This window comes from Salvelinus namaycush, chromosome 19 (genome assembly GCF_016432855.1).
Source record: "Salvelinus namaycush isolate Seneca chromosome 19, SaNama_1.0, whole genome shotgun sequence".
NCBI classification, from domain to species: domain Eukaryota; kingdom Metazoa; phylum Chordata; class Actinopteri; order Salmoniformes; family Salmonidae; genus Salvelinus; species Salvelinus namaycush.
In genome coordinates this window covers 38927896-38951078 of record NC_052325.1, presented here as the reverse complement: position 1 = coordinate 38951078, position 23183 = coordinate 38927896, and the positions used below count along the sequence as shown (strand labels likewise).

Sequence of the window (23183 nt, the reverse complement as noted above, 5' to 3'; positions counted from 1 at the left end):
TCTTGCCTTTCCCATGGCATGGGGTCTTTGTCCCAGCACTTCAATCCAAGTTCTGGCAGAGGCCTTGTGGGAGACGGTAATACTCATATATGCCAAAAGGGGAAGTAAAGGCTGTGAACTTCTTGTCGTCTACATGTACCACCAAATTGTAGTAGCCCGAGGTCAAATCCATAGTGGAAAAGGCATTGATACCCAGGTCCAATGATTGGTGAGGCAGAGAGTGAGCATCGTGGATGGTGCGAGCATTAAGCCATCGGAAGACTGCACAGTCTCAGGTCACCGGACTTCTTCCAGAACACCACGAGTAGGGGGGCGTACTCACTGCGGGACTTCGACTATCCCTCGCTCCTCCATCTCAACCAAGGCCTGTCTGAGCTGGTCATAATCGTTAGGGGAGAGCCTAAGGTAAGGCAGACTGAGCGGCTTGTCGTCACCGATTCTGGACGTGATGTACATATCCAGTAGCCTTCCCACAATCTAGCTTGTGCCCTGAGAAGATGGACTCGTAGCGGTCTATAAGCTGAACTAGCTTGGCCTTATACTATGGCGACAACGGAGTGGACTCAATGTCACCTAGCCCTAACTCCTGCAGCACCTCACTTGTTGCTCTGTGCAGCTTGATGTCACTGTCAATAGTCAAGCTATCTGCACTAGCACTGCCACAGTTGGGGTTGTCATCTATCTTGTCCACCTGCTGCCCCAGGGAGACAGCAGGCCCATCCAAGTAGTCAGTGTCAAAGTCCTCCAATGCCATACAGGGAAAAACCTCAGCTATCTTGGCATTGCGTCTCACTGTTACTGGCTTCGGTGAGGGATTGATAACTTTGAACGGGACCATCCATTGCTCCCCAATGTTGCTACTGTTCTCCGTACGATACATGTTTTTCGGTCTTGAACGTGCACAAATGTACCTTATTTACATAAGAATTCAGACCTTTTGCTATTAGACTCGAAATTGAGCTCAGGTGCCTCCTGTTTCCATCGATCATCCATCCAGATGTTTCTACAACTTGATTGGAGTCCACCTGTGGTAAATTCAATTCATGGGACATGATTTGGAAAGGCACACACTTGTCTACAGTATCAGTCAAAAGCATTCTGCAGCGATCTGCCATCCCACCTGGTTTGTGCTGAGTGTGACTCATTTGTTTTTCAACAGGACAATGACCCAACACACCTCCAGGCTGTGTAAGGGCTATTTGACCAACAAGGAGAGTGATGGAGTGCTGCGTCAGATGACCTAGCCTCCACAATCGCCCAACCTCAACCCAGTTGAGATGGTTTGGGATGAGTTGGACCGCAAAGTGAAGGAAAAGCAGCCAACAAGTGCTCAGCATATGTGGGAACTCCTTCAAGACTGTTCGCAAAGCATTCCAGTTGAAGCTGGTTGAGAGAATGGCTAGTGTGCAAAGCTGTCAAGGCAAAGGGTGGCTACTTTGAAGAATCTTGGTTACTACATGATTCCATGTGTGTTATTTCATAGTTTGTCTACAATGTAGAAAATAGTACAAAACCCCCCCAAAAACTTTAATGAGTAGGTGTGTCCAAACGTTTGACTGGTACTGTATATAAAAGGTCCCATAGTTGACAGTGCATGTCAGAACAAAAACAAAGCCATGAGGTCAAAGGAATTCTCTGTAGAGCTCAGAGACAGGATTGTGTCAAGGCACAGATCTGGGGAAGGGTACAATTTTTTTTTTGCAGCATTGAAGGTCCCCAAGAACACAGTGGCCTCCATCATTCTTAACATCGAAAGACTTGTAGCATCATACCCAAGAAGACTCAAGGCTGTATCACTGCCAAAGGTGCTTCAACAAAGTACTAAGTAAAGGATCTGAATACCTATGTAAATGTCATATTTCCGGGGGTTTTTGTTGATAAAAGTGCAAACATTTCTACAAACCTGTTTTTGCTTTGTCATTATGGTGTATTGTGTGTAGGTTGATGAGAAAAAAAATGATTTAATCAATTTTATAATAAGGCTGCAACGTAACAAAATGTGGAAAAGTCAAGGGGTCTGAATACTTTCCCGAATGCACTGTACCACACCCTCTTGGGCCTTAATTGCTTAAATATAATACAGTATTTCAGAATGTGACCTACCGCTTGCATGTCAATATCCGACTGGGAATAATTGATGTTTGCAATCTCCCCCCATCTGCAAGCGTAGCCAATGACATTACCTCTTATTGACATCTAACTTAAACCAACCTATTAGATACATAAAACATTAAAATACACATTTATGCAGTGGCAAGTGGAAACAATTAACCACGTTACACATACAGTACATTAGTGGTTATTTGTTCATAATCATAACCACAATATAAACACATTTAGTGCCCAGGGCCCACATACAGTACAATCAAATGTGTTTTGCTACCTTTAAAAACGTTACACCGTGCAGATTGATTATTAACACTTTATCTAGAGATAAGTTATTTATTAATCTAAGGTGGGAGTTACAGTTTGAGTCCTGGCTCTGTGGGTGTTATTAGAAGTTCACAGCAAAGACAACAAACACATTATTGTCTGAATTTAGCTTTTTTTCCCCTTGCCATGTTCAAATAACTCAAGCATAGATTGGTCACTTTTTTTCTAATTTGGCACACCAAAAGAGGCCATGAGTAACTTCGTAAAGAAAAAGGCACCTATTGTTATAAGCAGTCTTACTTAAACCCTCATATCCATCGCCTTGTTTGACCTAGAGACGTGGACATTTTTATGTAGGTGTGTCTTTCCTCATGCTGAACAAATTTGCCTCAAGGACCCATAAGGTAAATTGGGAGAGATTTTCCTCTATCTTAGACATTTTTGAAAACCTTTGAAAACGTATTCTCATGAACCATAAGTTCAAATAACGCCAATGTAGACCCACGGTACATCTCTTAAATTAGTTTGACAAAAGCTAAGGGATTGGTTAAGAGACGGCTGAGTTATTGATGAATCAAGAAATCTGATTTTACGTGTCCATTTAAAATCCAATCCACAATGACCTATCAACTTGAATCGTTTTAGGGTTATCAAAGACATTACCATGATAAGATGATTTAAGTTTGGCATGGATAACTTAAAAAATAAGGAAACTAATAAGAATTCACTTTGACAAAATGGCCACTAATGCTTAAAATAAATCATACAAATTATTCTCAAGGACTAATTAAGCAATAATACGAGGCTATGTGTTATGGCATTTTTCGCCGAGTGACTTAGACCACATCACAGCCATGATAAAAATGTTATAACACATGGACTCGAGTGTATTATTGCTGTTATACAATGGGTTGCCAGGATTAAAAAGCAAGATTCTTTCTCAAACCACACATATTTCAACAGAGCGTGATGCTACATTCACTAACACTGGTTGTCAAGTGCAATTTTTGGGCTTCTCTGGTCATTAGTTCTATTCAAATTGACTGTCAAAAACTACCCAAGCGCTGATTGATAGTTCCAGAACTTTGCAGGTTGCTATGGCAAACAAAAATGGTTGCTTTGGAGGCTCTTCCCCCTTGCTAGCAAGCCAATTACACAGCTAACACAATCACTTCAGTTAGAAAGACCGCAAACTAGCTGCATTTCATTTGACCTGTTTCTCTATTGACATTTAATTTATATATATATATCCATAAAATGATGCAGATTCATAATTTCTACTGGCTGAGGAAAGCTGCCTGTATCTTGTCCCGACAACATTATTATGGGACACAGTGGAGATCTAATTTCAATATTTCAAATGTCGGAGAGAACGCCTAGATGCTTTTACAGTGGAGATCAAGTTTATAAGTTGCATGGCTGGGCAGATGAGACAGTGGATCTGTAAAAGTAGTAGTGCGTTGCTAGGTAACGACAAACAATGCAACTTTTTATGAATTTCCCCCTCTGCTCTCAGAACAGCCTCAACTCATTGGGGCAAGGACTCTATAGAAGGTTTCGAAAGCGTTCCACAGGGATGTTGGCCCATCTTGACGCCATTGCTTCCTACAGTTGTGTCAAATTGGCTGGATGTCATTTGGGTGGGACCATTCTTGATACACATGGGAAACTGTTGAGCGTGAAAAACCCTGCAGCGTTGCAGTTCTTGACACACTCAAACCAGTGCGCCTGGCACCTATTAGCATATCCCGTTCAAAGGCACGTCAATCTTTTGTCTTGCCTATGCAACCTCAATGGCACACACACAATCGATGTCTCAATTGTCTCAAGGCTTAAAAATCCTTCTTTAACCCGTCTCCTCCCCTTCATCTACACTCATTGAAGTGGATTTAACAAGTGACATCAATAAGGGATCATGGCTTTCACCTGTCTTCAACTGGTCAGTCCGTCATGGAAAGGGTTCTTAATGTTTTGTACACTCAGTGTACAGTTTGTCTAGTATATCATGGGCATGAGACTAACAATGGGAATTCCAAACCACCCATTCTATAAAAAGTCAGATTCCCTCCATACGTTGATGCATTCAAAGGATGGCCGCACTATACCAGTAGATAAATGCACAAAAAATATAAGGTAAAAAAATGTCATGAACCATAAGTCCAAATGACACCAAAATGTGGAACATAGGTCCATGGTTCATGCCTAAACTTTGTTTGGGAAAACTAAGGGATTGGTCAAAAATGTACATTTAAAAGCCCTGTAAATCCATTCCACAGCTGCCTATCAACTTGAAATCGCAATCATGGACGTCCCTAAAATGAACCACACTGAATTTAGTATCTCAAAAAACATAAAATACTTATTTTCATATGTAACACTAATGCTCAAAATCTGTTAATTAAAACATTGTGATTAGTATATAATTTGTTGCCCCATTATATGGTCTGAACGTAGTGGAAAGGGTATATTTTATTTAGGAAAATTTGAAACCGGAAGTCCTGCCTCTGAGTTTTTATATATTACATACGCTGACTGCGCATGTAATATATAAAAACTCAACACATCAAGTAATGCATTTAAAAATAATGACCTGCTGCATTCAAAGATGCAACCTACAGCACTAGACTTAACGTCACTTGTGTCATCCTTGTGGTATTGAGAGATAAACATGGTCGTGCTGATTGTACATAAAGGTAGATAGCAATCTCTCATGTAGGAACTTTGTTATCCAACGGATCATGTGCAATTTCAGTCATCCTGTGAACCCCGTTCATTGTTGCTCACAGCTATATTTATTATTTCAATTTATCATCGAACATTACGTTTGAACCTCAAATGCATATTAATCGTTCCAATGGAAAGCAGCGGTTTGGAGGCAGTCATCTGGAATGCTGCACAGCCATTTGAGGCCGAGTTATTCCCATAGTATAACCACAGCCGGGGCAAGGCGGGCTGCCGCATGGTCATCAGACCCAAATCCTCGTCAGGGTCTATTACAGCAATGTCTGTTTAGTATCGTTAGAGAAGGAGAAAAAAGGTACCATTTCATCGCCACATAAGCACTGCATTAAGCGCTGAAAAGGCTTAGAGAATGAATAATGCAAAAATTGTACATCTAAGTCGAGTAGCACTTCATTACAAACTTGGTGAAAGCAGATGTGCTTCTGTTAGAGAAGTAGTTTGAAGTGCAAGCTTTATTTGGCTTGACCAAGATGAGTGAATCAGGCCAGAGATTGTTAGAGGTTCAAAGGGCTCTAAAAGGTCGAGAGGAACTAATTAGTATATCCCAAATGGCACCCTATATAGAGCACTACTTTTGACCAGAGCCCCATGTCCCCTGGTCATAAGTAGTGCACTGTAAAAGGGAATAGGGTGCCATTTGGGACACAACCTATGCCTGTATACAGGCACTGGAAAAGCAATATTTTATGTCAGTATGATATAACATATCAAAAAAGATGCTGAGATGCCTTGCAATGTAGTCATATGTAAGGTTCTTTACAGGGTTGCAAAATACTGGTTACCAGGTTTTCCAGAAACCCAGGTTAGAATATGCCTGGATTTAGGAGTGAATAAGCAGGAAATCAAGGAATCCACCCACCGGGATTTCCAGAAAACATGGGAATTTTGGAACCCTAGTTCTTTATAGTTTTATGGCCTCTTTATAATGACAACAGCTCAATGTTTCATCAACAGGAAACCATTGACTATTGGAATAAAAGAGGTTATGTTTTAGCTGACAATCTTTTCACAAGTTTATTTTCCAAAGGGTCATTTCCATTTAGGGATTAATTTAGTCTTTTCTGCATACACCGAACAAAAAATATAAATGCAACAAAGATTTTACTGAGTTACAGTTCAAATAAGTAAATCAGTAAATTGAAACAAATTCCTTAAGGCCTAATCTATGGATTTCTGGAAATACAGATATGCATCTGTTGGTCACAGATACCTAAAAAAAAAATTGATAGGGGCGTGGATCAGAAAACCAGTCAGTATCTGGTGTATCCACCATTTGCCTCATGCAGCGCGACACATCTCCTTCATATTGACTTAAGGCTGTTGATTGTGGACTTTGGAAAGTTGCTGGATATTGCGGGAACTAGAACACGCTGTCGTACACGATGATCCAGAGCATCCCAAACGTCCTCAATGGATGACATGTCTGGTGAGTATGCAGGCCATGGAAGAACTGGGACATTTTCAGCTTCCAGGAATTATGTACAGATCCTTGCGACATGGGGCTGTGCATTATCATGCTGAATGAGGTGATGGCAGCGGATGAATGGCACGACAATGGCCCTCAGGATCTCATCACAGTATCTCTGCTCATTCAAATTATCATCGATAAAATGCAATTGCGTTCGTTGTCCATAGCTTATGCCTGCCCATACCATAACCCCACAACCACGGGGCACTCTGTTCACAACATTGAAACCAGCAAACCGCTCGCCCACACGACGCCATAAACGCTGTCTGCCATCTGCCCGGTACAATTAAAATCAGGATTTATCCGTGAAGAGCACACTGCTCCTATGTGCCAGTGGCCATCGAAGGTGAGCATTTGCTGACTGAAGTTGGTTACGACGCCGAACTGCAGTCAGGTCAAGACCCTTGTGAGGACGACAACCACGCAGATGAGCTTCCCGAGACTGTGCAGAAATTTTTCAGTTGTGCAAACCCACAGTTTCATCAGCTGTCCGGGAGCCTGGTCTCAGACAATCTCGCAGGTGGGGAAGCCGGATGTTGAGGTCCTGGTGTTGTTACACGTGGTCTGCGGTTGTGTGGCTAGTTGGACGTACTGGTAAATTCTCTAAAACGACGTTGGAGGAAGCTTATGGTAGAGAAATTAATATTCAATTCTCTGGCAAAAGCTCTGTTGGACATTCCTGCAGTCAGCATGCCAATTGCACACTCCCTCAAAACTTGAGACATCTGCAGCACTGTGTTGTCTGACAAAATTGCACATTTTAGAGTGGCCTTTTATTATGTCCAGCACAAGGTGTACCTGTGTAATGATCATGCTGTTTAATCAGCTTCTTGATACGCGACACCAGTCAGGTGGATGAATTATCTTGGCAAAGGATAAATGCTCACTAACAGGGAAGTAAACAAATCTGTGCACAAAATTTGACCGAAAGAAGCTTTTTGTGCGTATGGAACATTTCTGGGATATTTTACGTCAGCTCACGAAACATGGGACCAACACTTCACATGTTGCGTTTATATTTTTGTTCAGTTAAGCTCATCTGAAATGAACACTTAAAAAAATATAATTACACATTACAGTCATGCCAATAAAGTCAAGGAGAAAAGGAGAGACTCAGAGCAACACTGCAGACTTTAGGACACACCTTACTAAACTGGTTGAATGATAAGAGCACGTTTACAGCAAATTCAATGCTTTAAAGACTCAATGAAATAACGAACAGAACAGATGGATAAGTTATGCAATGTAAGCTGCTGAGAAATGGTAAGGCTACACCTGTAGGAAGATTGGAGCCACTGTTGCTGTACGATTAACTCTTTGCTGATCAACTTGTGGCATCTTTTCAAAGAGCAGAATCACACTGCAGTGTGCCACAGAAAGAATAAAAAAATACAAATAAACTGGGTCCGGTTTAGGGTTATGCACTCACTAAACCGAATCGTGTGCACATCCTCATCACTATTACACAGTAATCTAAGGTTGTATAAAAACATTTACGTGGAGGATTTTGTGTCTATTTGATACTGTACTTGTAAAACGTCTTTGTCTTACTTAATTGCCCCTGGTGGGATAAATAAAGTAGTTTTGAATTTAAATCTTACCTATGCTTAGATGGGTGAGATGCTCAAACAGAGTCCAGCTGTGGTCGTCAATGCAATGATTCTTCATGACAAACAACTGGCATATGTCCCGGGCTGTGATGTCAGTGGGAACCTCTACTGCTCGACTTGTATTGTCCTCATTATACACTTTGATTACCTGCAGCGAAACAAACACATTGACATGAACAACATATGTATCAGAAAAGTTCAGAGCTTGCTTTATATGTACATTTAAAATACATACCACATACGTACATTAAATATACATCAAACTTTACAAATAACCAACTAGGCAAGAAATAGTGGTCAGAAGATTTCAAACATGGGATTTTCAAATGTTCTCCAAGCCTTATAGGATATTAGGTATGTCAAATCTCATCTTTGTCAAAGTCCACGATAATTCTACCCCATAATCATTCAACCCACACACAACAGCACCAAATTCTCCCAAAAGTTGATAAATGTATCCCTAACAAAGTAGCCTAGTAGCCTACTCCATCATAAATCTTGTTCTGGAGACAGCTCTGCAGAGTGGTCACTAGCTGATACAGCCACAAAGTCAGAACATTTTAAACCTAACCCTAACCACACTGCTAACCCTAATGCCTAACCCTTACTTAAACTTAAGATAACCATTTTTGTTTTCATACATTTATATTTTGAATTTGCAGCCTGCCTATCTAAAATGGGAAAGCGACCAGTCCTGCCTCCAGGACAAGACACGACAAACATCAACGTGCCTACTGCGTAGTCTATTGCTCCAATGACCCTTTCCTTTTTTTCCCTTCTTCACAGCAGGTATATTACAGTTCTGCATTAAAAAGCTCTCTGAGAATCTCAACAGTCATGCAATATTAAACACAAAACAAGCTACTAACAAATCATCTGACATCACAACTTACCTTTCTGTTGGGAGACAAGACTTGTGAATTTGAGCTAACTCTGCAGCCTATGTAGGGCTGAGTGCACAGCATTGTAAACCAGGCTTTTAGTGAGGAACATGGAAACATGCATCAGACAGGCAGAGCCGAACAGAACAGAACAGGAGCCGAGTAGCGAGTAAGTATCAGCTGGGAAGCGGAAAGCAGAGCCCGCTCTCCCTCTCTCCTCTCTTTACTGCAGTGGGGCAGAAATGAGCTAATTAGAAAGAGCTGCCTCTGAGCACAGCGTTTTCCTGACTCCACAGATATATGTCACCGGGGCTATGGCCCAATCACCTGCTACCTTTTCCCCCCCAAGTAAAAGAGCCCAGGATCAGCCTGCTCTGCTCCACACAGCCCAGGAGGAGGAGAAAAGAGTCAAAAGGCTCGCTCCCCCTCCCTATTCACACAGCCATGGCAATTCGAGATCTTAGCATAAAGCCCTACGTGAGCTCTAAAGCCATTACAAAGGTGCTGGTTAAATGTAATGCTAGTTGGGTCAACTCCGTCTAAAGTTGACAGGGGTGGGCGGGGAGAAGGGAGGAAGAGAGTCACAGTAAAGACCAACTGGCTGCCTCTTTCTGTGTGCATGGGTCTCTGTGCCTTGGTTTAAGGCGGATCGTGGGGCAGGACGCACCAGCCCTCTTTTGTGGAGTGAAACGAGGCCACAGTTCTCCAGCCGAGCTGGGGTCAGCGCCCTTAAGGAGCCCGCAGCGAATCACAACCACCAACTATGACGTCACCCCTCAATGAAGTAAAAAAAAATCTAGTTTTTAAAAATCAGTCTTCGCTGAGATTTACAAGACCCAAAAAACATGTAAGGATCCCCCTTTGCGGGTACCTAACAAAAGCCAAAGGACTGCATTACTGGGATTACTTTAAGTCCTTTTGGTGAGTTGTCCGTACAGTACGGACGGACAAGCTAATAAGGACACACTAATCATCTCATACATTGCAGTAACACTGAAGTCACTGAGGTTGAAGTAGAAAGCCGAAGATGATCATCTCAAAGCCCAGAGCACTTACTGTATAAAACATTACATTGCATCCAATGTATTTCATGGGGTAGAAATGACAAAAGAAAAGAAAAAAAAAGAAAAAAAGATGAACAGTGTGAAGGAGCCTCTAAATCAGGCTGTGGAAAAAAACATCTAGGCAGGAATCCAGTTGTGTCCCTCTGTGGAAGTCACTTCCTGAGAATTTGCCAAATCAAATCTCAAAAGGATCGTGTTTCATGGAGGAACAGGGTTTGTCAGGGGGTGAAACAGCTTTTACTGCGTTACTCCTGCAGATGACGGGTTGACATTAGTTCCTCCACAAAAATACACTGGACATGATGCTATATTACACAAGGTTTAGGATTTGTGTATCAGGAAGATATTTTAATATATGTATAGGAAAACCCTAGTCAAAAAAAAAAATGTTTCCAATAGAATCCTGTAGGATTTTCACAATCCGATAAGATTTTGTTCCATCTCTTTCAGAATCCTATTAGACTGCTTTTTCCCCCAATTGGAAATCAAAAGTAATCATATTGGATCCTATAGGATTCTCGCAATCCTAAAATATTTTGTATCAGTCCTTTTGGACTACTTTTTTCCTACTGGAAATCAAAAGTAATCCTATAGGTTTTTGCCTTGTAGGGTTTTGTCACCCCAATCACAATCCCATTATAACTTTCTTTAAATTATAGTTTGTTGTCATTTGTTTCAGTGCAATACAACATGAATTACATTTTTGTTGATAGGAAACAGTTCTATGACTACCAGTACAGTGCACCTTTTTCAACAAAACACCCAAAACGAATGATGACAGAACATTTATGTACTCATTGAGAAATTGCTTCATGAAAATGCGACATGTATTATGAAGTACTGTAGTGTTACGCCTCGATCACACCGACAGCGTCATTGCGTTTTGGTACACCAGACGTACTTTAAAATTTCCAATGGAATACTGCATTTGCCTCGCAGCATTGCATGGCAGAGGCAGTTGCAGTGCGTTCTGGGTGGTGAATTCGTTGGATTTATCGAATGTACACATAAAAATTGTATGCGTAACAGCTTGACAGAAATGGTAGCAGAAGGTGACTGTTGAACTTTTGTTGCACACATATCCAGATTATACTGCGTACCATTTAGCAAAAAGACGCTGTATGTGTGATCGAGGCGTTGTGCATGCTCCCTTTAGCCCTCGGTCTCTTTATATTTAGCAATAAAACAAATATGGCCCGTATGTCCTTATTGGAGTGTTCCGCAAAGCTAGATATGCACACAGATTATATCTCTTGACTAATATCTATGTTAACCCACTTCAGAGAGGTTTGGACAAATATTTGGTGAGGTTCTTGAAAATGCATTCAACACTGCAATAAAAATCTGCTGATTCTGTGCTCATTCGGTGTCCTACATTCTGTATTTGGAGATACAAGATTGCAGACAGCAAAAAGTTCACAACTAACGAACGATAAACACAACGTGCATAATTCGTTCTAATGAATCCTTCAGACTGAGCCCACACTAGCTCCTACATGCGCCGCCTCTCGCCTATATCGATTTGATCATTGTTCCTAGCATGCTGGGATGTTTCAACTAGGGTTGAAATGACTGGCCTCGGTATCCATGATAAATCACTTGGTCCAGGGAGTCAAATGAACGGCGAAGCCAGATAAAATGCTGCTGTGAACTGCTGCTTTCTGTATCAATGAGCACAAAGACGTGCATTCATCAGGTAGCCATGCTGCTCCATGTGCCCACCTGCTTTTAGTTCACAGCTCCATTTCCGTCAGCCAAATTCCCTTTTTTTAAGTGTCATTATATAGTTACTGTGGATGCTTTACAAAAAGCTTTCCTAGAAAGATAGATAAAGTCTAAAGCTGCAGTTTTCTACCAATTTTTATATTCTCTTTCATTATACCATGTTCAAAGACAACACTCAAATATCACAAAAAACCCGAAGAGGGTGAACACATAAGGACTGCTTAATGCCTCAGTTGACGTGAAATCGTAGTCCAGAGCACATACAGGTAACCTGGCCTGTGCAACTAAATACTAAAAGTGCATTTCAGTCCAAAGTAAATGTGAAGTGTGCTCGCGATTTAAGTTTAGATAATCAGTCGTTCTGGAACTTAACACAATGACATACACTGTGCAGGGACTGACATGGGAGAGTGCTGAGGGAAATAAGATAAGAGTTGGCCAACAGTGATAATGTTGATGACAGAGCTAAGCAGCGCTACGAGCTTTGAACCAGTACTAACTGCAACCCATATTTTAGCCCCGGCCTTCCCCGTCGATGGCCACACGGTTGTACATACAAATTGAACAGAAACTCTGGGAGGAAAGGAACATGGTCTCCAATTGAGACAGAAATGGGATGGAAAATCCAAACAGACATAAGCGCTGGCCTAAATATAGATTTGTCTATGCTTTGCTAACAAACGCTATAAAGTTCTCTTTATCTCAAGGACAGGGTTGCGGACACCGGTTTACTAATTTGCGTGTGCTGGTTTTACCTTGAACTCCACTCCCACAGCTGCAGCTCTATCTGTGAGCGCCACAGCAGTGGCCTCAGCCCTGGGCTCGGCGTGTAACAACCATACATCCACAGTGCCCTTCACTACAGCAAAGCACTGGATAAGCTCAGTTAGCCATGATACTCCTCCACATGCTTGAACTCCCTGCCTGTCTGGACACAGCAGTTATAGGTGCTACATAGAACCTTGAAATGGCTCACTCGTGTCATTTTTGCCAAACAGGTTTATAGACCGTTACAGACACATATTTCAACCGGTCAGATGTTTTGTATTCCAAATCACTTCTACATTTATCCTTAGCGTGATATCATCATGGCATTAAGCTGTCCAAGTCTGAGTTCACAGAGTCTTCTGAAATACGTGGACAAAATTGTGTTTTAATGTCAACCATTGTTTTTTCACTTTTTAATAAGTGCGTCGACTGCAAAATTGTATCACATTTCTATTAAGCTGCTACTGTAAACACGCTACTGAGAAAGATCCAGGGAAGCGCATGGTGAAAAATATAGGCCTGCTTGTCACACACACACACACACACACACACACACACACACACACACACACGAGGCTAGCTAACCTCAGAAGAAGCATAGCTACTCCAATGACTGCCATTTACTGTACCTCAGCAGTAAAGGGGAAAACATACTGAAGACAAATCTATGAATTTAATGTAAAAAAAAAAAGCAAACGTGATGACTGATGGGAAACTGATATAAATACTGAAGCACAATCCAAAGGATCAAATAAAAACTACTGTATCTCTGGATTGGAGTTTTTTTCTGAACTCCAGGCCAAACTGGTTCAGAAAAGTGGATGAATAAACTGTTTTTCCACTTCTAGTTTCAGAGTGGTTTAGTTGAATCCCATTGTACGATTTAACACAGACACACTATTAGGACAGTTAAAGAAAGCAGAAATCATGCACAGTGTGGCAAAGAGGAAATTACAAGCACGTTTCCTACCCGCTTCTGAAGACAAAGTGGAGTAATGGCAGGCAAGGTGACTCTTCTCGCATGGAAGTTCATGCTTCTTTCCTCAGTACACAACTAAAATAAATAATATCCATATATCTAAGTTGTAAATACTGGTATTGTATAGATTATTTTAGAAAAATCAAACACGCAATGTCATACTTAGTATATTACCTTAATATGCAGAAGACTCTTCTCTAAGTGACTCTTCTCTAAGTATGCTATAGAATGCACGTTGTATCGTATATATCTCTACACTGAGGTCGTGCACAATGAATGTGTGAGACAGAGAAGTCATCGCTGTATAAGAAACTCCTCCTTTGTCCTTGGAAATCTAAAAATATTTTTTTTTTTTTTTAAAGAAAGCCACTTTATCAAGCCACAAACAAGTCTTGATAAAAATAGTTCCAAGAAGGACTACAGTTTACAATGCAGAAGCTCAGAGAAAGCCAGAAAGCTAAAACGACTAAAAATCAAGATTAAACATCTGACACAAAAGTGAGTAGGTGTATTATTTATAGTAATATAGTTGCCCATTTCTAACAGCCCTGAGAATGTCTTTCCATTGGTACAAAAGCAACATGAAATAAAAAAAAATGTCTGAAAGGGAAAACTGACGTAGTCGATGGCCAGTAATTTAGGCGGAGAATTGACACCTCTTTTTTTCCCCCTTTACCAGAACATGTTTGTCTATTCAACAATATCATTGTACTACAATCTATCAAAATGTGAAGTGTATAAATGTTGTCAACTTTAGAATAATGTATTTTGCAAATATGTCCACAAGAATATCTGGCAAATCACATTTGAGATGAATTTACATATTTACATTTCTCCACATTTCGTATCGTAAAAAGCATGTAAGTCAAGTACAGGTATAGGCAATGGACAATAGTGCATTGCTGATTTCATATCTATACGACACTACAGCAAGGAAAAGATGTGGTTGGCAAAGAGGAATGGGGGACGGGAGGAGGAGGTTGGGAGACTGTATAAATTGGGGGCTTCAAAATAGCTCTGCGCCAAGTTGTTCCCACAGCGACAATTGCCACAATTCATCATCTACATCTGTTTTACTGTAAGGATAAACAAGTCTCGGAAACGAGCAGCCTCACACAGTATGCATTAGAGTTAATGATGTAATAGTGAAAGTCACTCAATGGTCTGATAAGGACGAGTTACACATCAAATAAAGATGTACTCAATACATTTTTGTCAATGGTAAAAGAGGATTTGGCCCTGACAAAACCTCGATTTTAATTCTGACAACGCTAAACAATTATATTATCTCCCTTGGCTATTCTGCCATATGTTCCTGCTGATAAGCTTCAACTTGGATAAAAGGTTCAAGGAAGAGATTAAAAAAAAGGGAATTTGATAATGAGAATAGTGGTGTTTTTGTTGGAGAGCACAAGTGTTTCTTATGTTTTATTAAAAAGGACAGCAGAAACATGTCCTTGGACACAGGAAACTAGAAACATCCAAGAGTGCTAGATCTCTTTTCATAAAACGCAGTTATGCAATTAGCTATGCCCTATAATGGGTCACAGTTGAAAAGGGACCAGAAATGCATTGCTAGATACACACCATGCACAGGCCAATTCCGCTCTGCTACATATTTCTGTCTTTCCAAGTGCAGGGCAAAGCTCAACATTTGAGCCAAAGCTCTCCTATTAATCTTAAAATGTCAAGCAGAGGAGGCAACTTCAGCTGAGAAAATACTACACTGACTTTATTATGAGAAACAACGAGACCAGATTTTTTTTTTTTTAGTAGTATTATTTTACAGAAGGGCCGATAAATGATTTAATCAACAACATTCTATGGGCAGATAACGGTACGCATTTGAATGAATTCAGCAAGAAAACACATTATCTGGCTTAACGTACATTAATATGTCATTAAAAGTGCATGAAATGTACTAACACAGTATACAGGTCAGAATCAGACCATGTACTGTAGTTTAGACTAAATCTGGACACATTGTAGCAGTGGGAGGATTCCTCTCTCCTGATACTCTTTTTTCCCTTCCCTCCCAGACCATACGGGGGGGGGGGGGGGGGGGGGGGGGGCGCGTTTGCAGGCAGCATAGCGGTGACTGTCATACAGCTTCCCTCATGAGAACAGAGGAGGAGTCCATCCCAAGCTTACAGTTTATCTGGAATCGCAGCACAACATGTTGTGAATCGCACAGACAAGCAGACGCTGCTAGTTATCGGACTGCAAAAATGAATTTGTATTAATGGAGCCAAATTGATAACGGAGTCTCCGCAACTCTCATAACAAAGCCTGCTCCAGACACTCTGTCCTTGACCAGAGCTCGATTCAAACAAGACCCTTTCACAGGCTCCGTCAGAGCAGGGATCACACACAGCAGGGCAGGAGGAACTGTTTCTGACCCCACATGCCTGCAAATAAAACAAACTCTGGCAAATGCAGGTCTACAATTATGCATGAATGCCTTTGTTGAGAGGTCTGGGAGTAGAAACACAGCTATCATTGTACTCCTTTCTTTCAACTGTACCTTCAGTACACTGTACAGTACATTCAAATAGATATTCTCAATCCATATCACAACAGTGTATTATGTGCTCGTAGACCTTTATACACGCGTACCCGTATACGGGTTAAAAATGGCAGATTTGGACACTGATAAACGGCAGTGGCTGTACAGTAACATACTATACATGATGTCAGAGCTCAGGTTCTCCACTTTACAGCGCTGTATGGGATTCAACTGACAGCAGTTCTAAATGTGAGCACCAAGCACAAGGAGAAGATGCGCCCCATCCCTCCCGCTGATTGGGCTACTTTTAAAAATGTTTTGTTTGTGTGTGGGGAAAGCTGTATATCAATGGTAGGCGATATATTTTGAAAGCTGAGACGTTGAGGATTATAATAAATAGAGCTTTGATGTCATATAAGCAAACCACACACCCGTGAGTCCAAATATGCGCTTCACATTTCCATATTATAATATTCATGTAATTTACATTAACAAAAGTTTATGATCGCCATGTTTGATGTACAGTTACAAGGACGACATGGCGTCATACCGTGGGTTGTTCTGAACAGAATGAGCCCGTTTGTGAAGGAAATGCACTCATGACTCCATTCTATGCACACAAATTACTATCCGTTTCTCTGAAGCGCCTTAAGTGGTCAAAAAATAACTGATTTGTCATACATGAGTAAAAGTAAAAAAGTAAATGCTATACATCAAATTCCTTAAACAAATCAGACAGCACAATTTTTATTTATGTTTTTAAACATCCAGGGGCACACTCCAACACTCAGACATTTAGGGATGACAACACGTTATATTGATAGGTGCGTGAATTAGACTATATAGCTGTCCGGCCTGAGTATTCAAAATATAACAAGTACTTAAAAGGAAAATGTACAGAAGTAAAACATACATATGTTCTTTAGGATTGTAGTGGAGGAAGTACAATTTTTCTAAATTATATATAATAAAGTACAGATACCCCCAAAAAACTACTTAAGTAGTACATCAAAGTATTTTTTAATTAGTTACTTTACACCACTGGTTAATATTATTTTATTACATAAAAGCAATTCCCATTTCCATTCTCATATCCTCCTTCACTGGTGCTTGACTTGACTGTGCCGGGCCTAACATCATAAGAGTATAAATCGTCCACCTAGACATGTATACACTAGGCTTTGTCGGTACCCAGATTGTCATACCAACCTTGTGCCATCCCAGGATATTTAGTAATACTGGCACTGAACACAAGGGGAGCTATTTTCAAAACTATTTGCAGGACAGACATCCCAGCTCATAAAGTTATACAAGTAACTCAAATTCTCCTCGCAGTTTTCTGCACACACAAAACCAATATTAGACAGCAAGGCTCTTGATCCAGGAGGGGATCCTCTGTTGTTACCAAGAGGGGCTTGATTGCAATATTAAATCAAAAGTCAGACTTTGTCACATGTGCCGAATACAACAAGTGTAGACCTTACCGTGAAATGCTTACTTACAAGCCCTTAACCAACAGCGCAGTTCAAGAAGAGTTGAGAAAATATTTACTGAATAAACTAAAGTAAAAAATTATTAAAAAGTAACACAATAACGAGGCTATATACAGGGGGTACCGGTACTGAGTCAGTGTGAGGGGGTACAGGTTAGAGGTAATTTGTACATGTAGGTAGGGGTGAAGTGACTAAGCATAGATAATAAAACAGCGAGTAGCAGCAGTGTACAAAACAAACTGAATAGGTATTAGAGAACTAGCTAAATCCCATACCGTCACTAGATCACCCTGGCGTGTGCTACAAAACAGTGAGTGACTCACAAGACTCCGGTCTCTCCTTGTTGTTTGCTTGTAAACAAACATGTGACTGGGGATTACTGGTAAATGTCATAATATAAAAATAATGGGAAACTACGTGGCAGGCTTATCACCACACGTTCACATTTACCGTCTGTTGCCTGCATCGCAGTCATAGTTGTTTTCGTTACCAATAATAACTGGAAATGTGTGCATTACTATCAAAGTGCCTTATTACGTTATAATAGTTTCTGCATGTCGTGTCGTCGTTTCTACTGTAGCATAATATTTGTGTATATTTCTTATAACCGCGGACACGTGAGGTAACGTTACTCATTTCATAACCTTTATGGTGTTATACTCGATGCTTAGGTAAATAGCTACATTCCTCTATTAGCTCTGGAAAACAATGCGTCACTACAGACACCCAGGTTCAAATCCAGACTGCGTTTCTATCAAAGTGCCTTATTACGTTATAATAGTTTCTGTATGTCGTGTTATAACATTTCTACTGTAGCTCACTGTGTGTATGGCATAATAAATGTGTATATTCCTTATAACCGTTGACACGCGAGGTAATGTTACTCATTACATAACCTTTATGGTGTTATATACAATCGTGCTCAAAAGAGTTCACTCATTTTGAGAACGGTGGGATGTGAACAATGGTAGACGACACACCCCTTCAACATGCAGACAGACCAAACTCATCTTGTCTTCTCTTATTATCTTTGGTTTCTGTGAAGAAAAAAAGCATGGTGGCGCACTGAAACTTATATTCAGATTACTTTCGATTTCTAGAAAATGTTTTAATCAATTATTTTGCTTACCCGTGATGTGATTAATTATAAACAGTAATTGCTATTAGCTAATTCATAGTAGTTTGTCAGCCGAGAGTTAAAAAAATATGACAGCTTGTGTTGCGTCAATCTTTCCTCAGCGCTAGGACAAATGTAGCCTACATTTTTCCGGTTTGGATGATTGTGTTATGCTATAGATACTTCAAGCGAATATCTGAACATTGCATCCAAAAATAAACTGCTCACATTCTGGACATAACTTTGTAAGGACTGTTTGTATAAATAGTTTGAGAAAAAAAAAGTTGGCCTGTTCAAATGTTGATTGATGCGTAATTCGAAACTGGCCGTTCTAAATAAGCGTTCTAATCACACGGGTGTGATCGTACGCGTCAGGGACCACTGTAGAACGATCACACCCGTGTGATGGTACGTGCGAAAGGGTTAACTACACATGGTTGATGATATTACTAGGTTCATTAGCTTGTCCTGCGTTGCATATAATCAATGCGGGGCCTGTTAATTTATCATCGAATCACAGCCTACTTCAACTTCGCCAAACGGGTGATGACTTAACAAAAGCACGTTGCCGAAAAAAGCAATCTTTGCACAAATGTACCTAACCATAAACATCAATGCCTTTCTTAAAATCAATACACAGAAGTATATACACTGCTCAAAAAAATAAAGGGAACACTTAAACAACACAATGTAACTCCAAGTCAATCACACTTCTGTGAAATCAAACTGTCCACTTAGGAAGCAACACTGATTGACAATAAATTTCACATGTGGTTGTGCAAATGGAATAGACAAAAGGTGGAAATTATAGGCCATTAGCAAGACACCCCCAATAAAGGAGTGGTTCTGCAGGTGGTGACCACAGACCACTTCTCAGTTCCTATGTGGTAGGGAACGAGGTTGTGCGGAGCCTACTTTTGGAAAATGAAACTCTACGTAAACCAAATTGTCCCATGACAGCTACTTGCAGGCCTGTCATGGGACAATTTGGTTTACGTAGAGTTTCATTTTCCAAAAGTAGGCTCCGCACAACCTCGTTCCCTACCACACAAACAACCATAGCACCTACAGTACCTTGCAAAGCCTTGAACGGATTAGAGGGCCATTGGTGCTGCAAAGACATGGTAGGAGCCATGTCCCTGGCATTGCCAATGGGATCTGACTTGAAGTTATGATCCAAAGTGCATAAGTATTCTATTTCACAAGGTAGTCACAGAAGTACCTGTGATATGGCCGAGGGAGCAGAAGTAGTATAGGACAGATCGTGATTCACTTAATCCCCTTATCACCCCATCTGGCTGCCATTGGCCCATGTCCCCTATGTCTTTCTTAGTGACAACATTTTGCACATTCTATGCACAGAGTTAATACCCCACACATAAGGTGAAAATGATAATTGAACAATTGTGATTAAACATATATACTGTCAGTCACTACACAGTATGTAACATATCCAAACATCAAATACTGTGTTCGATTGTAATAATCAGTGATTAAAGTGTCTACCCTACACAAACACAACTAACAATTTAAACGCCCACAGGCATTCCCCATCTAAATAATACTTCATACAATATTAATGATTTCGCTTGAAGAACATTTTAATATTGAACAGTTGAACATTTAATATTGAATGTTGACAACGATGATAGAACTCAAACAATGCGTGGCCAAACTGGTTCCTCGCATAAAACATATGACAGAGAAGCAAAAATGATATGGACAAGGGCAAATGATATACACAATAGACTTTCTTATGAAAACGCACAGTTGACAGGGGCTCAGGCAAACTGCTTTCTCACGACTGGAATAGCTTCTAAAGCCCATGTAAAACAAAGGCATGTCAAGCAAAGGGCCTTGGAAATAATTCCGAACAGGCATTCAGGCCAACCACAGTAAACCAAAACCTGGCCAATCATGCACAAGCACACTGGCTGCTCCAATTGCCACGGCAACTAGCACCAAGGCAGACACCACCACTACTAACTCTAGCCCTGTCCCTATATCTTTTATCATTTAACACTACCACCACCTTTTTGTGGGACAAAGTGTTTCAAACACAAGTAAAGCGTTCCCATTACTTTATCATGAAATCTGATGACATATAGACACTAATTCTGCAGCTTTACATGTTGAGAGTAAGCAGTTTTGCCTAGAAACAGACTACCCTCAAAGACAGACTGGGGGATTCAAAAGACAGACTTGGCACACCCATTTATGGGGATAGGGAGGCTAGGGCAGTGATGTCACCGGTTTCTCAAGTGCTTGTGAAGATGGGTCGTGACCCTGCGACTGGGGGATTGTGACACATAAACAGCTGGGCAGTCTGACATAGTCCCTTTGTCTTGACAATGGCAAAGCTCAAAAGGCTGAGTGAAAGCCTGTCAGCCTAATCAGGTGCGAATGCAGCCCTCATCACGGTGTTACATAAGGAGCACATTGAGACAGGCTAACAAGGAGCCACACTGTTCAAGCCTGAGGTCACCAAGGTGTCATTCTACTTCTTCACTGCTGAGAAATTGAAAAATTTTACTCTCGAAAATCAAAAGAGAATGACAAATCCATGCTAATCCCATGGACTTTTATAAACAATAGAGCCAGGGGTGCATTAGAGAATTGCAATAACTATCTGATTTTCCAGTGTGAATCCTGGGTCAAGTGGAAAGGGGATCGGGTATAAAGGGCTCATTTGTGACTGCCATAACAAGCGAAGAGTGACAGCTTAGTTTATTTGGGGAAGATAATCAAGCACTACAGGCATCTACAGGAGAACAAACAATCACAACGTATTCTAAAATCGCACAATGGTGGGCACCGGAACAAACTGGAGAATAGTAAATATATGCTGAAAGCAACTCGTTCAAAGCTGAGGAGCAAGGTTTAACGCTGCTGATATTCTTCGGTTAGCGCTGAAATTTCAGGCTTTACCATGAGTCAGAGGTCTGAGTTGGGCTAACCCCCCCTTCGCCTCATCCCCTCCCCCAGCCAGAGATGCCTAGTGTGAGTGTAATTAAGACCTGCAGGGAGCCAATCACCTCCAGGGAATGGGTGATGTGGTCAATGAACAAGCCACAGCCAGCCTGACTTGACAGTCTCTGGGATAATATATATATATCAAAACTTTTCATTCTGACGTTCAGTCGTTTCTTGAAGCACAACCATCATTTTTAGCTGGAAACATGAGTGCGCTCCCATTTTAGCAAATGTAAACTCGTATATATCATACATCACAAATTAAACATTGGCTCAAATTAAATCTGAGCAGTACAAAAACAGCATTGCACCTGACCTGCAATGAGAAAAGGAAGATGTTTTGATTCAAATCAAAATTAGATTTGTTTTGGTTTTACTTCACTAATTCCAAATTCATTTCTGTAGATCACGAACTGCAAAAACAGTTGTGTGACCATGTTGTATTTTTTGCCGCAGTGCAAGCTGAATTCAAAAAAATAATAATCTGAATTGAATGTGTGTACAGAGCACTCTGAACGGCGAAACAGCAATTGCTGTGCACTCCGTGACAGGTCTGGTTGTCCCACTTCGCACGCCATTCTCTGCTCTCATCAGAGATGCAGTATGTGAAATCTGACACATTTGCATAGGGAGCGAAATAAGAAATAACCTTATGCTTAAAGCTGAAGTTATTACAAGTCAGCAGGCATTTGAATGGAATCTCCGTCTCAGAGGACGCTGGGCAGAAAATGCTAATAATAATAATATTTTTTTGGGGGGGGTGGGGGCTTCCATCAAAGCAATTGCCTGCATCATTTCCAAATCACCCAAATTTGGGGGAAATATGCACAGTACCAGTCAAAAGTTTGGACACACCTACTCATTCGAGATTCTCTATATTTTTACTATTTTCTATAATTAGAATAATAGTGAATAGAACAAAACTATGAAATAACACATATGGAATCATGTAACCAAAAAGTGTTATATTTGAAATTCTTCAAAGTAGCCACCCTTCGCCTTGATGAAAGCTTTGCACACTCTTGGCATTCTCTCAACCAGCTTCATGAGGTACAGTAGTCACCTGGAATGCATTTCAATTAACAGGTGTGCCTTGTTAAAGTTAATTTGTGGAATTTCTTTCCTTAATGCGTTTGAGCCAATCAGTTGTGTTGTGAGAAGGTAGGGTTGGTATACAGAAGACAGCCCTATTTGGTAAAAGTCCAAGTCCATATTACGGCAAGAACAGCTCAAATAAGCAAAGAGAAACAACAGCCCATCATTACTTTAAGACATGAAGGTCAGTCAATCCAAAACATTTCAAGAACTTTGAAAGTTTCTTCAAGTGCAGTCGCAAAAACCATCAAGCGCTATGATGAAACTGGCTCTGAGGAGGACCGCCACAGGAAAGGTAAATTACCTCTGCAACAGAGGTAGAGTTAACTGCACCTTAGATTGCAGCCCAAATAAATGCTTCACAGAGTTCAAGTAACAGACACATCTCA

At 40.7% G+C, this 23183-nt stretch overlaps 1 protein-coding gene across 4 annotated transcripts in view; it reads right to left on the bottom strand.

Annotated features, from left to right (window-relative positions):
* LOC120064407 (growth factor receptor-bound protein 14-like) overlaps window positions 1-23183 on the bottom strand; it is a 42892-nt gene that overhangs the window by 8734 nt on the left and 10975 nt on the right. For 2 of the 4 annotated variants that reach the window (XM_039014967.1, XM_039014968.1), the window contains one exon: window positions 8185-8341. In XM_039014967.1, the coding sequence (XP_038870895.1) occupies window positions 8185-8341 (157 nt within the window). Of the gene's footprint in view, window positions 1-8184; window positions 8342-9086; window positions 9648-13601; window positions 13683-23183 lie in introns of those variants that run through there. The other 2 variants (XM_039014970.1, XM_039014969.1) reach the window with 2 other exon arrangements.